This window comes from Monodon monoceros, unplaced genomic scaffold (genome assembly GCF_005190385.1).
Source record: "Monodon monoceros isolate NGI ecotype Baffin Bay Population unplaced genomic scaffold, NGI_Narwhal_1 Super_Scaffold_17, whole genome shotgun sequence".
Classification (NCBI taxonomy): domain Eukaryota; kingdom Metazoa; phylum Chordata; class Mammalia; order Artiodactyla; family Monodontidae; genus Monodon; species Monodon monoceros.
In genome coordinates, this window is record NW_021703773.1 from 29,864,534 (window position 1) to 29,880,890 (window position 16,357).

The window sequence follows — 16,357 nt, forward strand, 5'->3', positions numbered from 1 at the left end:
TGACCTGTTTACTAGCCTTATGTAGCATAAATTTAATCACTATGACTAAGCAATTTGCCATGCCTTTGGGCCAGCCACGCTCAGAGAGGAGTGAAAATCTTCTATTTCACCCTGTATCTATGATTAAATTGCTCATGGCTGTGCAGTTCGCATCTGCACACTACAGCTGAGGTGAGAGGCAGACTCAGAACATGAGTCCTCAAGTCAGCAGGTCTTAAGGACAATCCTAAAATCTCTTATAAATTAGTTACTTATGTTTCTGACAGTTTGGTAGAACAGATTCTTTCTGATAAAGTGCATCCATTCATCTATTTATCTTTCTATCTACCTATCTACACACACACATATATACATATACATGTATGTGTGTGCGTGTGTGTGTGTATGTGTCTCCATATATAGTGAAGATCTAATAAGAAAGTAAGCATTTTTAGGAAGCCAAAATTGAAGTGAAAGAGGGAAATCAGAGATTACATAAGCACTCAAATCATACTCACCCTGGGCAACAAATTCTTTATGTGCATTTTTTCCCATTAATCCTCACAAAAATCTTATGAAAAAAGTCTGATTTTCTGATTACAGATGATAAAACTGAACTTCCAGTGGGTAAGCATCTCAAACACAGTAAGTGGAATTTAAACCATGAGCCTATCCAGAAGCTTTGTTCCCTCAGTCACTAAGCCATGCTAACCTCACGATAATGATTCAGATGGCTTATTTAGTGAATTCCACTTCTAACCATGATGGAGCAGCTTGTGACAAAACAATGCTCCCGCTGAGAATTAGAAAACAGGAGATAAAATTTAAAACAGCCAACACCTACTTGAAGACAAAACTGTAGAGGCATCCCAGGCTTCAGTGGCCGAGATCCTGGGTAGGAAAAAAAAACCTCAGAGAGGTGAACTGACATTTTGAGGGCTACTTTTTCCCTCAGGTAATACGCCAGTCCATGGATGGGAAAGAGGCTGAGAGTCCAGGAAAAGGTCAAAGAGGTAAAAGAAAAAGGTGAGGCTTCTGGCATTCTTTCTGTCTGGCACACTTTCTATTCTGGATGGACAGGTAAAACACTAAAGTTTGAGGCTGCAGTAGTCAGGATTTGAGGGGCTCAGATCCTGGAGAGAAGGTAACACAAGAGACACAAGTCTGACACTTATGGTTTTCCTCTTGAGGCACTTGGCTTAATGTTTGAAGCGCCCAGGGCAAGAAGCAAAGTAACCATACAAAAATCTGAAAAGCACAAGGATGTTTTCAGCAGTATCACTGTGCTGAGAAAACCAAAATCGGAGTTCAGGACCTGCCAAGGAAGAAGGACTGCATAAACCCATAAGCTCTCAAATGGTTCTTCTGAATGACAACTCCCTAGCAATGTGGGTAAACCAGAGCAGAATGACCTTCACAAAGACTGGAGACAAGCCTCCAGCCGTGTCACACTCTGACTGAATTGGAGAGATCTGTCCCCAGTTTACCTGACTACCAGAGGATACCGGAAACCCTCTCTGGAAAATCAAACAAACAAAAAACCCAAACAGCATAATTCTGACAGTTATAATTTTTCATATACAATGTGAGACACTCAATAAAAAATTTCAACTATACTTACAAATAAGACTAAGAGGAAAAAACACCTAGAAAAAATAGACAATACAAATAAAACCACAGATGAGCCAGATATTGAAACAGGTATTGTAAAACACAGTGACTAGTATGTTTAAGAAAATGGAAGGCAAGATGAAGAATGTCTGCAAAGAAACTGAATTTATTAAAAAAATTGAAATTTGAGAACTGCAAAATATAATAACTAAAAATAGATCTCAACAGATTGGATTGATAGTATTAGGGCAAAAGAGAGGACTAGTGAACTGGAATGTAAATCGGTAGAAAACATCCAGAGAAAACTAGAGAAAAAGCATAACAGACATAGACAACACAGAAAAGTGACACAGAGACACAGAGGGGACAGTGGAGAGTGCTAACATACATTCAATTGAAGGATAGAGACTGCAGAGCAGAAGAAATATTTGAAGAAATAATAGTCTAGAATTTTTCAAAATAATAAAAAAAAACCCAAGCTATAAAATCAAGAACTGCTATGAACTCCGAGCAGATTAAATACAAAGGAAGCTACACCTAAAAGTGTAACAGAACTACTTAAATCCAAGACAGAAAACCTTAAAAGCCAACAATGAAAATCATTTTTTGTTCAAAGAAGTGATAATAAGATTGGTCAGAAGATGATGGAAAAAATCTTTAGAGTATGGAAAGAAAATAAATGCCAACCTAGAATACTTGACCCAGAAAAACAGACAATAAAATACAAAAACAAATCCCTTTCCAATAGCTTCAGAAATGTCAAATACCTAGGTACCAACAAGGAAGATGTGCAAGGCCTCTATGCAAAAGGAAAAACTTAAAAAGTTTTAATATTATTTGAGAGAAATTTTAAAAGACCTAAAAGGCAGCTCAATATTGCTAACATGCCAGTTTTCCCCAAATCAATCTTTAGATTCAATGCAATAATCCCACCATATACTCTCAAGGCAATATTAAAGGACAAATCAGAAGTATTTGTGCCATGTATCAAGTTTTTCTATGAAACTACAGAATTTAGGACAGTGTGATACTGATGCAAGACAGCAGAGTGAAATATAAAACAGGGAGTCCAGAAAAAAACTGTATACGTATAGAGAGATCATTGATGGCAAGAATAACACTGCAGAGCAGTGGGAAAGACAGAGATACTTAGACATCTAAGTGGAAACAGTTAATCCTGATTCATACTCTCCTCCCTACACAAATATCAATTCCAGGTTGATTATAAATCTAAACATGAAAGGTAAAGCAATAAAGCTTCTATAAGACTATCATCATGACACTGAATACACAAAGATTTCTTAAACAAAATATGAAAAGCCATAAAGGAAAAAGAAGAAACACCACTCTACATTAAGGAAAAAGAGGGAACCACTCACTCTACATTAAAATGTAAAAGTTCCAGTCATTAAAAAAAGAAAAAAACAAAAACGAAAAAATAAAAACAAGGCCAGTAGGAGATGGAAGAAGATATGTGTAATGTATGTATCTTACAAAAATCTGGCGTCCAAATCATGTAAAGAAATTCTAAAAAATCAATTTAAAAAAGATATATAGCCAAAGAGAAAAATGAGCAAAATACTTAAACAGGCATTTGAGAAAAGAGAATATTCAAATAGGCAAAAAACTTATAAGCAGATCTCCAGCCTCATTAGTCACTCTGGAAAGGCAAAACAAAACCACAATGAAATATCATTATGGAACCACCAGAACCACTAAAATGGAAAAGGCTAATAACAAAACCGAGTGTTTGATTAGGACGTGAACAAAAAATAGGTTGGGATATATATTCCCCTCACTTCCTGCCTGCCTCGCCGTAGACACGAAAGTGTGTGCATTCCATGGTTCCAGAGCCTGTTGGGCAGCCCCTCTGCCATGGTGCCCCGCAATTTCCAGGGTTGATAACACCATTCCCTTCATCCTGGCCCTGCAAGAATAGGATGGTTAGGACTTCCCGCCACTGCTGGTCTCTGGGTGCTTCATAAACACCTACAGTTCTATAAAACAGACCACTCATTAAGTTCTTTTCAACTAAAACATTTGCAGGACCCTGACTGCTATTCCTTTGCAGAGATTTTGGCTTTTAGTTTGTGTAAAATAGGGAGCTATTCTAAGGCCTTAAATAAGAGACGGATGTAATGTGACTTACAGTGTAAAAGCGTTAGTGTGTCTGCTCTGTTGAGAATACTCCACGAGGCGGCTGAGTGTAGACCCAGTGGGACTAGTGGGCAGACCGTGCTGTGATCCAGCTGAGAGACAATGGTGGCTCAGGTGAGAGAAGTGGCAGAAGCCACGTGCAGAAGTGGTTCGATTCTGGATATCCTTTGAGGCTTAGCCACCAGGACTGGATTCCCTGATGAATTTGGATATGAGGTAGGAAAGAAGTAAGCCAAGGATGACTCCACGGATTGGGACTTGACCAAATTAAGGAAATTTGTCACCCTAACTGAGTTAGGGCAGGCTGTGGAAAGAGCAAATCTGACCAGGGGTGGAGGAGATCAGAAGTGTGGAAATGCCAAACAGGAAGTGGAAGAGTGAATTGGTTATATCTTCTAAACTTCAGAAGAGAGATCTGGACTGAAGACCCAATTTGGGGGCTATTTACAACCATAGGACTGGGTTACACCACCAAGGGAGTGAGTGGTTGTAAGAACAGAGGACACGGGGGGGAATTCCTGGGCACTTCAATATTAAAAATTCTGGAAGAAGAACAGCCAGCAGTGGAGGAGAAAGAGAACCACTGAGTCAAAGAAAACCAAGATAGACAGCGTATCAAGAAAAGGAGAGATCAACTACTGCGAATGTTGCCAAGTCAAGTAATAGGACACACTATATACATTTAAAATTTTCTGCATATTCTGATGTTTTGACAACTGAAAATTTAAACACCTTTCTGGTTGGGGAAAGACTGCCACTCTGAGGCTGGCCAGTTCTTAGAAGCGCTCAGCTGGGAGCATGCCTTTGATAGACAAAGTGACCCATCCAGAGCCTGGCCTTCTCTTCTGGCCCAAACACTCCAGGAAGCAGTGTTCCTCTGCCTTAACCATCCCAGGGCCAGGTACCAGGCAACGAGGGACCGCCCCTCTAGCTTAGTGCCACTGAAATTATTCAAACTCCCCAATTCCTAACTGTCCAAGCTGCCCTGCCTCGTCTTTCCCTGGGAAATCCCAAGGGAGGCTGTATGTAGTCTCAGCTTTCCCCCTTGCTCTTGCCTTCTGCCTCTTCACCAAAACCTCCCCTGGCAACCCGTTCCTCCGGGTACGATAGACTTTGCTTTCTTGAGCCTCTCTTGTGGCCACACCTGACTGACCACTGCATAAAAGAGCACAGAACAAGGAGTTCTAACCATCGTACATGGGCTTTGGCAATGGGGAGGTCACAGCTATGCTGAAAAGAGCAATGTGTTATTCATATGTTATTAAAATGTATTGAGCTAGCAGATATTACATTAATAAATGGATATTTAGGTGAACTTTATTCCATATGTGGACCTTGAATCACAAAACCTCAGGTAGGGACTCTGAAGGCAAGAGTGGGGATCCCACTGATGCACTGAATGATTTTGACAGGCCCTCGATGGAGAACTAATGTTTTACCAGTAGCTAACTTGTGAGACAGCGTTTCACATGAGTTTACAATGCTGTACGGTACACACTCTTTGCCCCAGTTTATAGTTGAGAAACTGACTCAGAAGTGTTAAGCTCATACACCTCTTAAGTGCAGTGCTAAATTCAAATAGAGTTCCCTCAAAGTCCATGCTGTTTCCACTACCCTATGCACTCTAAAAATAAAATAAAATAGAATATTTAAAGAAGGCATACTTGAATTATCTGGGAATCAAATCTGGGCCCCTGTATTCCCTGAAAATCCTATTTCCTGGTAACCCTACATATTGAAACTTCCAATTGTAGATGGATCTTATTCCTATTTTCCCATTAAACTGAAAATATTTAGAAATGTTAAACGAACAAAAACCAAGTTAACTTCTCTTCCCAGCTACCTAATGATTTCAATCAGTATTATTGCTTAAAATTAAGAGGCTATGTTAAAAAAACTTTATATTAGTAAAAGTCTTTCTAAATATACTTAGCAAGTATATTTGGCTGCTCATAAAGTCTCTTTGAAGACTTGACAAGTCATTTCCAATGCAAAAGGGTAAATCCTAACATTACCAACATTGTTATTGTGGAAACACTTTAAGATATTAGTCACTAGAATGATTTTCTAAATATATTTAGCAGGTTTAGTTGGCTACATATGAAGTCTCTTATCAAACCTGACATGTTATTTCCAGTGACCTGAATAGGCTATTTCCCTGAGGAGGCAGAGTGGAATAAGTTCTCAATACAGACTTGCCAAACAGAGAATAAAAATAGTATCTAACATATACTCAACTTTGAAATTATGTATTTCTATTATCGTGTCCTCTGGACCACTGCCCCTGAAAAATAACTGAGCTCCTATTTGAGCAACAAATGCCCTGCCAAGCTGGTTTGAAGTGATCAGGATAAAGAGTTCAATAAACGTTACGAGGATTCCACGGCAGCTGTCACACACGAAGGTCTGGCTTTTCTGAATGACGAGCACCTTCTCCTCTGCCTCCCCTCCACCCTCAGAGTAGCTGATTGTGACGTGACCTCTAGGTACATACCCATTCCTTCTCTCCCTCTGCCCTAACACACTCTCATCATTCATCCACATAAAGTACAGATCACCAATGAACATGCAAAACTTAACTTTTCTCAAGAAAATGCACTTAAAAAAAAAAAAGAATCAGCGCTTGGCATCAAATAATTAAATTCTAATGGAGACTACTTTGAAACATCAGCACGTATGAAAATTGCCCCTAAGGCAGATTAGGAAGAATAATTCAAACCATTAAGGATAAATAATCCAGTTGCAGGGGGAAAAGTTTAAGGTAACATAAACTGGTCCAATCTTATTAGTGTATCAAATGATGATCTATGGAAATGAAACAAGGTAAATACTTGAACTTCAAACACTCATAATAGTCGTTTCCTTCTCTGTTCGAAATGTCTCTTCATGTCAAATTCCCATTACATTTGATACACGGTCTGCTCACTGGAAAAAAAAAATGTGTTTAACACATAGGTTTACAAATTTGAATAACAAAATCAATATGGCGAAATATTAAAGGTAATGAAGAAATAACAGAGAACTGTGCCCAAGGGCTCCGTGAGCATCAGACGTGCACTGAATACATGCTTGTGAGCTTCCGTTTCCCATTTTCCTTCTCAGTAAATGTATAAGACACATGAAGAGGTGCAGGCAGAAACCACAGAACACACGTGAAGATTCTTGTATCTGGTAGTAAGACCGTGGACACTCCACCTGGGAGAAGTAACCCCTGCTTTTCCTTTGTGAGGACAACCCAGCTGAATCTGTACCTGGTGTTTTATTGGTAGTGTGAAGAAATTTTAATCATCCATCTCCCTCTTATGCGTACTTTTTTTGCCATTCTCACAAGCTGGTGATCTGAAAATCAACACAGTAAGGTCATTATCTGTTATCAGATTATCTGTTATCAGATTATCTGTTATCAGAGTAGCCTGTGATCTGACAATAGTTGTCCCTCACTTTCCACACAGACACTGGAAGTCTCCACAAACACCAAATTGGTCTCACAAAAGTTATAGCTCAATGAGAGGAAAAAATGAGCATGTTGGCTGAAGAAAGTCCTATTACAGTTAAGCATGAAGCAAGGGAGATGAATCCATTAGAAAGAAATCAAGTAAAATCAGAAAATTTTCTCTTTCCAACCTCACACAAAATACAGAGTAAAAGGAAAACCAACACCAATATTAAAAAAATTTAAATTAAAAATGTTATATTTGCTTGATTTGGTATTGATTTTTCTTACACAGAAATCTACATAACTTGAATATCTTTCAAGGGTACTAGCTTTCCCAAGTTTTCCCCTTCTGTTACTACACCTACTTTTGACACAACAAAATTAGTAAGTTTAAATTCTCATGTTCTACAAATGTTTCAGGTAAGAACTCTCTCTCCAGACTAAACTTGAAATCTTTTGAACAGTCAAAAGGTCTTACATAATAACATTCATATAACTTAAAATTTAATCCTTCAATAACATTAATCTTTCACATGAGTATACAAGGAAGGCACTAAGTTTGCAAGCATGAGAAAAAAGTGAGAAATCTGTGGGAAAAAGAAAACAAAATTAGAAACCATATTGATACAATGTTACAAACCAAACACAGGCTACTCAAAATCCATTCTCCTTTTCTTCCTTATAAAGGGAGCTCCAATCTTGTTCGAAGTTGCCTGTGCTTTATTTCTCAGCTTCTCTTGCAGCTAGGGATGGCCAAAAGGCAGTTTTGTCCAATAAGAATAAGTGCAAATCTACTACAGATTTCAAGAAAGCCTTTGCTTTCCTGTCAAGGCACCAGATTCCTGTCTCCTAATTCCTCCTTCCTTGAAATCAGACATAATGCTGTAGAGGAATTAGTCTTGTTGCAACTTTGGGGGAGAATATGTGGGAGAGTCTGGGACATTGATAGCCAAATAGAGCTTCACATGGCACCAGCCCTTAACTCCACTGGCACGAAAAATAAACTCAAATTTGCTTAAGACACCGAAGTTAGATTCTTGTTACATACAACCAAATCCCATTTCAAATGCTATTCTTGAAGTAGTTGGTGAGACCACCAGAGGCTGAAATAAAATTCTTTAATGGTGGGGTCATAGCTATAAAAAACAAAAACACCTCCCAAGCATCAAAGAACAGAAGTATAGGAGAAGCTTTGGGGGAAAGGAGGCAAAAGAGAGAAGAATAAACATAAATTTTTAAAACGTGCAAAAGTGACTGCACATAGCAGAGGTGGTAAATAATGGTCGCAGGAAGGGCAATGGAGGAATGCAGTAATTCTTGTTTTCATTATAGCTGAGTCATTAAAATGAAGTTATGTATAGTACACTTTAATCAACGCGATAACTTTGAGTTTTTATACTTAAAACTGCTAACTTTTCGGGAGTCCAGAAAATTCACTTATGAAGATAACCTTATTTCTTTAGAACATTGAATAAATGGCAAGTGCCTTTAAAAATAAAATCGCTAACACATAATACAATATTCCCTTCTGTTTCCCTGGAAGCTCTGGGCTCTCCAGCCAAAGGGGTCTGCTCCCAGTTGCCCAAAAACCCCCTGACCTCAGTGGCATTACTAGCCTCTGTACTCTGCTCTCACACTCCAATATCTGAAATACCTCTCCCTCCCTCCCTTCCATAACCAGCATCTACCCGTTTTTCACAGCTGACTCAACATCACCCCACCTTTCCCATGACTGCCCATGCATACCCCAGAAGCCTAGCCAACGACTTCTGGTAAAGTGGCAGACTCTTACAAAAAAAATCCCTTATACTGTCTGCGTTTATAGTTTAACTCATTTCTGGTATTTTTAATGAGTAAGTTTCTTGATTCCTGTCATAGACAGGAATCACTCACTTTACATTTTTCTGTATCACTCACTGCATTGTAATTTCCTGCTTAGAACTGAAGCTGCCGCTAGTGAGAATTAATTAAAATGCCCCTGAATCAAAGTAGATTTAACTATGAGAATCTGGAGTGAAAAGTACATAAACCTTGTTCTAATGGGTAAAATGGAGGTAGGGGTGTCCACAGGGCCTCCTTCTTGAGTCCTTCAATTTCCCTTCCAGGCTGTCACTGAGGCAACAGGTGACTGAGGAAGGAAGCCCTTTGGAAAAGAACAGCTCTCCAGTCCAATCCCTTACCATAAGCCCTGGGGATTGCATGAACTTCAGATCCCAGAATTTTCAAGAAACCCAGTCCATATACATTTTAATTCTCTCCCAACCCCCAGCAAGGTCTATGGCAGCATCTCATAAATACATCACTATTTCTTCAATGAAGTTTAGATATATTCAAACTTAGAGGATAAATAAAGACTATAAATAGCTTTATGTCAGATCAGATCAAGGTATAGCACCAAATAATTTACGAAAATGAGGTTTGGGGTTTCAGAATTGCAGAAAAGGAATCATCAGGAATCCCTTCTAACATCTGAAAGCTCCTAGGGTGCTATCAGTACCAGGAAAGGGTAAGAATCCACCGGCAAAAGGTATTTCAATTTAAGGCGCCTATTTGAGTCTATGATGGATGCCCAATAAAGAGAATTAAATCAACACAACTTCTTCTCTCTCCAACAGTTAAACTAGGAACTCTGAAAAAACAGTAAATCAGTTGAAGGCTGGAAGCACCTGAATAATCTGCCTGAGTAAATTTCAGAAGAAACGATTACACTGACAAATCTAAAATATTTACAGTAAATTTTAGCGTTACATTATAAATCAAATGAACTCTTATTGTTTAAAGTTCTCTGCTACGCTAATATTTCTAATGTGAAAAATTAATGATACCTTAATTCACAACTTGTACAAATCTGAAGTGACAAATATGTGTTTTGCAACAAAAAGTAGGCCTGTGTAGTACTTAAGAGAATGCTTTTATCCGCCAGGAATGATGTAACAGGTGAAAGGGGGGACAAGGTAATGTTTAGACGTTGGAGGAAGTATCATGCCTCTGCAACTAAAGTCTGTTCTTTCCAAATCCAATTAATCCTGAGAGGTCACTTGACATAGTAAGATCACAATGTTTCACAGAAGTTATATTAGTGCAACTTAGAAAAACTGTTCAATTATCGTCAGGAGGCCTGCTTAGGCCTCCAGTTCTGCAGCCATTCTTACAACAGTACTATGGATTAGGCCAGTTATGATCCATCTTTAATCAGAGGGCACCATATGGTGAACCCTGGAAGAAAGTCCAGGTTTCTTTCAGATTGTTCCATTGTGGGGAATGTGGCTGAAATAAAAGTAATGAGGGGGTCCTCGCTGTACAGCAATACTTCTCTCTGCCCCCTTGCACACTGCTACAGCTTACAGGAGGAAGGCAGTATGGACAGTGGGTCTTTAGCAACGCCCAAAGGCTCAAACCCATTACCATGCTTTTCTAAAATACATGCTGCAAAAGTTTTTCAAAAAGAAAAAAGCTCTATTCTTGCTCCTGGTTGAGTCACTTGAGTCTTAGATTCGTCATCTTTAATAAAGTATAATAACATCCATCTCCAGGGGATGTAGTGAAAAACAAAATGAAATTAACTTACAGATACTCAGGACATTACAGTTATAACCTAATTATGTCAGACTCGGAGCCTCTAACATGAATTGATGCAGAGTGAGGTAAAGAGAGGAAGAGGGTTCAAAGGTTTCCACTTTCACAAACATTTCACATGTCCCTAATACTGAACTTCTTTTCTAAAGATTGATGGTTGGTTACTGCGAAAAAGTATGGGTATCTGAAGTACATCAGAGAAATATCATGAAGCAAGAAGAAGCACAGAGCAGGCTGCAAGTAAATGATTAAAAATTACAGCCACATTTATGGCCTATTTTATTTGAATAAAATTTACCTTCTCATTTCTAATGCAGGGTAATAGGATATGCACACTGGTAATTTTCCTTTCAGGATTGTAATAATACTTGTCAAGAGCTCAAACAGTTCTTGAAAGTTTAAGTCCTATTGATGCTAGACAGTTATTTTCCTTTTATGGGATGTAAATTTGTAAAGCTTATTTTACTTCTCCAAAGAGTCTTAAGTCTAGTAAAATCTTAAGTGACTTATGGAATAATGCCTTTAGCTTCCAGCATACATCAATGAAAACCAGTCTCTTCTATTCTCTGAAGTGCCGTAGTCCTACAAGTAGGACCAACATATTCCTATGGCTAAAATACTGATGCCAAGGTTAATTTCTCCCCCCCCACACTTTTCATATTAATCAGTCACCAGATCTATGGGTTCTTCCTCTGTAACATCTCTTTCTTCTGTCTCCGCTGTCCTCACTCTGCTCTATTTGTCACTTCCCTTCTAGACTATTACTGCTGCCTCTCAACTAGATCAGGCCCCCAGCAGAAGTCTGTCGGACCTCTAATCAATCCCATAAATGATTTCCAATAGCCTTCTTACTACCTATGTCTTTCAGGTGCTTAAATCATGAATAACCCTCCAAGACTCACAGCAAGACTCAGAGCATTCAAATTCCTTAAACTGATTCAGGCCATATACACTGTGATCTCCATCCACCTTGAAAGCTTATTCTTATTTAAGAGTCTTCACTGTTACTCTATATAACCCCTCGGCTGCCATCAAACACTTCTCCTTGCCCTCTCACTTCCTCACTCCATCCAAGACCTGAAAGGGATGTTTGATGTAGTCATCTGCTGGAAATTCCTATCCAAGTTACAGCTCAAGTTCTGCCCTAAGTCAAGGCACCCAGACCAACTAGGCCACATGGATGACTCTCTTGCCCAAACCCGAGGACACAGACGATGCTTTGGTACTCTTCTTCCAATAACTCACAGTATTTTTGTGCTTCAGGCTTTATTTTTCCTACCTGAGTTGCAAGCTCCTTGAAGAGAGGAAAATGGCTTCTGTCTTTTAAGGTGCCCCATCCCTAACAGATTACCCTGCAAACACAAAAACTATGTAATGAATATGATAAAACCAATGAAATTAGTCATTGTTACACACCAGAGATACTGAGTGTAAGACTGTCACTGTGCATGAGAATGACTTAGGATGCTAGTTAAAAATGTATGTTCCTAGACCCAAGTCCAGAGACTGCTTGTTCTCGGGTAAGGAAAAAATAAAAAATTAAAGACCTGTAGGGAGTTCAGTTGCAGTTAGCACAAAGATGGTAGTTTGAGAAACACTGCCACTGATTACTTTGAAACAGTAAATAAAAAAATAAAACAAATACAAAAGTGTGCAGAATTATAAATGATGAGAAAGAAAATAAGGCATGTTACAAAACAGTTGCCATCATTAGGAAGTTTTTTTTGTGATAGTCACCGTAAACCATATGCACTTTTACTATGTTAATTGAAAATAGCTATTCTCATTAAAGCAACTAGTGTTAATACTAAGCTAATCAGTTTTTTTTGCACTTAAACTATAAATTTAGGGATATTTAAAGTTATTTATGTAATACAGAAAATTAGATAAGTTACATTTGTCTATGTAATAATATTTGATCTTTTTTTTTTTTTCTTGCGGTACACGGGCCTCCCACTGTTGCGGCGCACAGGCTCCGGACGCGCAGGCTCAGCGGCCATGGCTCACGGGACCAGCCGCTCCGCAGCCTGCGGGATCTTCCCGGACCGGGGCATGAACCCATGTCCCCTGCATCGGCAGGCGGACTCTCAACCACTGCGCCACCAGGGAAGCCCTGATCTTTTTGATCATTCACTTAATTGACACAAGATTGTAAATCTTTAAGCTTTCTTTTGTTGAGTTCAATCTTTATTAACAAAGGCATTTGCAATGTAAGATATGCTCTCCTTGCATTTATTACTCTAACAACCTGTAAGGATCTAGATATTTAAACTCCCAGTCCAACCCACCTTTTGGAATAAAAGCATATTTCATGATATGAAGTAATGAAGTAACTCCTCCTTTTGTTAATCATAAACCAACCTTTCTCTTAAAACCACACTCAACTCCAACCAACCACAGTGAACTGGTTGTTCTCAGGTAAGGAAAAAAAAAAACTCTATCTAATCTCACGTTGGCAAACGACTGTAGTTAGTAATCTAGTACTTTTTCTAGGTTTTGCAGGTTTCTTTAGTTTGATGATAATTTTAAATATTTCCTCTTTTATCCCCATCATGTGTGGTTAATTTTAATTATATAATTAGGCAATACTTTGCTTGCCTTACTTTTCTGATGTTGACTTGCTTGCACTAACATCCTTGGGAAAAACACTTCAGAAGTTTTTAGTAAGTCTACAACCATGAATAATTAGAAAGAGGAACCTAATAACAGTAAATATAGGTCTAGAAACAAGGAGATCTGGCTTCCATTTGTGATTTTACCTCCAATTTTCTGTATGGCTTTGGGGATGAGGTGAAGAAGGGTATGGCTAACATTGGTTCATAGCCTGTGAGCTGTTTTCTATTTTATTTTAATATTAAAAAACACTTCTGAAGCATAAATTACCAAAAATCTGCATTTATTGGGGATTATGTATATCTAGCATCTTCTATTAACCTTCCTCTAATCTCTTCTTGGGGTTTATGTAAAGCACAGAAAATTAACAATCAGCTCCCGTCCAGGGCTTACGTCCAAATGAGGGACTAGTCTTGTCCACTAGGGAGAGACATGGAGTCTTTGGACCACGTGTCTTGGACTTTTCCCGGCAAGGACACAGCAGTTCGCCACAGGCATTAATGACACATGCCCTCTCAGGCTGCTACTCAACCACTGGGGAACACTTCGGTGCGGGAGTAACACTGCCTTGTGGTCTGTGGAACACAGAGCCTTAGAACGAGGTGCCGTCACGTGTGGAAAAGCGTCCATACCGCATACAGAGTTATCAACCCATACTCACCATACAGAATATATAAGAGACGGTCAAATATGAAAAGCCAACAAGAATGCACAAAGATTCTCATGGCAAAGGGAAACTCTCATTACATCACCAATGAAGACAATTTTGAAAACTAAAAACACATTAACTTTTATCCTCTAGCCACACAGACGTAAACACAGGCACACACGGGGCCCATCCATCCATTCAGGATCCACCCAGCAGGCAGCGACTCTCACACAGACTCTAGGCTTATCAGGACAGGCTGCTCATTTCACCTCCTATTTCACGCTTTCTTGCCGTAAACCAAAGTGAGTTAACATAGGCAATAGGGAGGAGTTGCCTTCCTAAGTTATACTTTGAATAAATCGTTGGAGGAAACAAAGTGAATCGATACCATGAAATCCAAGGCATTTAAATTACAGGAAGTGTTAGTGGGTCTAAGGTTACATTTTTGTGGCATTTGAGGATAGGAAGACTTTCTCAGGGCAATAATTACACCAATGTAAATATCTGTGTTGAAAATTATTTCACAATGCACATAGAGCGCTCTTTTCTGAACTTTCATGTATATGTTTCTACTCCATAGTTTTTTTCCCCCCTTGATCCCACAATTGAAATTCCAATATTTCAATTTTTTCCCAAAACTTAAACACAAAGGTATTTTGGTTTTTCAAAACTCAGTCTTCTCAGTCTTACAGCGTATTTCAAAATGAAACCGGGAAGGCAATTTAATTTGCACACGTTCGATAGATGCTAATCAATAAAGTCCACTCAAGGGTGGCAACTGCACACCCCTGGCCCTTCACTTGCCGTCAGGTGAAATAAAGTGCTGCAATCTAGTTCCAGCCAGGGGTACTGCCAGTGTGTGAACCGACACTTCCAGTCTTCTGTGGAATATAAAACTTCTTCAGGAATTTAAGAACTCTTCTAAGCATACTCTCCATCCTTAGGTCAGTTCTGAACTTTTAAGGTAAATAGATACTCTTTCAGGAGATCAAGGGAGAAGCGGGCACCAACACGATACGACACTTGAAAATCCCAATGTCTCAACAGTCTCCTGGCAACATTTTTTAGGCAAAGAGTTAAACATCGCATTTAAAAAACCAACAAGGAAATCCACCTTACTTTTCAGTACTTGACGACCAAATTTCAGAAACGCAGCGTTTACTAAGTTGAAAAGCCATGCGTGATGGTGATGGGAGATCCTGTTGCATCTCCGGCTCGACCAACTGCTCCGAGTGAATCTGCAGTCTGAGGCCCTCAAGCCCGGTTACTAAATGCCACATCGGAGTAATTCTCCAGGAAAGCAAGCCTCGGAGGACTGCTCACCCAAGCCCGGGAGCCGCTGGAGTCCCGCTAACCTGCCAGGTTAGAGCAGAGCCCTCCCGACGGCTTGAACTCGGGCTCTCCCCAAGCCGGGTTCCAGGCGCGCTCGGCGCACCGGCGGGGGCCGCCCTCCGGCGGCTGCACGATCGCTGTCACCAGCCACCTTCCGGACCCTTCGTTCGCCTAACTTGCTGTCCTATTTTCTATGAAAACCTTCCTCCCAGAAACCCTACCCTCAGCGCTGTAACTGTGGAGCCCAGGCACACAAGGTGAAACACGAACCCGCCCTCTGCGCCCGTTCCGGGTCCTCAGCGACCCGAAGCCCCCGCGGCTCGACCCCGAAGCCCCCGCGGCTCGACCCCGAAGCCCCCGCGGCTCGACTCCGCAGCGCGCGGGCGCGCACCCACCTTGGCTTCGCCCGCGTCCGTCTCCGCGTCCGAGAAGCCGAGTCCCGACTCGAAGGCGGCGGCGGCAGCGGCGGCGGCGGCGGGCGCCCGGCGCGGACCCGGGAGCAGCGCGGCGGCGAACAGGGAACACGCCAGAGAGAAGAAGCCCAGCAAGTGCATGGTGGACGGGCCGCGAGCGCGCGGGGCCGGGCGCCCCGGCGAGGCTGCCTCGCGGCTCGGCCCTGTCCGCGAGGGCCGCCCGGGGACCCCGCGGTGCCGCGGCGGCGGGAGCGGGTCCGGGCTCGGCGCTCCCGACGCTGCGAGCCGCTCTCCCGGCCAGCGCCCGCGAGGCGACGGGGTCAGGGCAGAGCCTCACAGGAAACCGGACATCCGAGCGCCCGAGGCCGCGGCCCGCGAGGCGAGGCGAGTTGAGGCGAGGGCGCGGGAGGACGGCGCCCCGCTCGGCGGCTCGGCGCGCGCCTCGGGTAGCGAGGGGGGCAGACCGAGACGCCCCGCGAGGCTCGGGCCCTGCGGCGCCCCCGGAGCCCGCGTGCCCCCGCCCTCCCCTTCCCCGCGGCGGGGCGAGCCGGGCGGCCGGGCGGCGGGAGCGGCGGCCTCGCCGCCGCTCCC

At 41.5% G+C, this 16,357-nt stretch overlaps 1 protein-coding gene across 1 annotated transcript in view; it reads right to left on the minus strand.

The window, feature by feature from the left end:
• Positions 1–16,020, minus strand: part of VEGFC (vascular endothelial growth factor C) — a 79,155-nt gene extending 63,135 nt beyond the window's left edge. Inside the window, exon 1 of the mRNA XM_029226527.1 lies at positions 15,749–16,020. Coding sequence (XP_029082360.1) covers positions 15,749–15,907 — 159 coding nt within the window. The 5' untranslated portion in view covers positions 15,908–16,020. The remainder of the gene's footprint in view (positions 1–15,748) is intronic.
• Between the last annotated feature and the right edge of the window lie 337 nt (positions 16,021–16,357).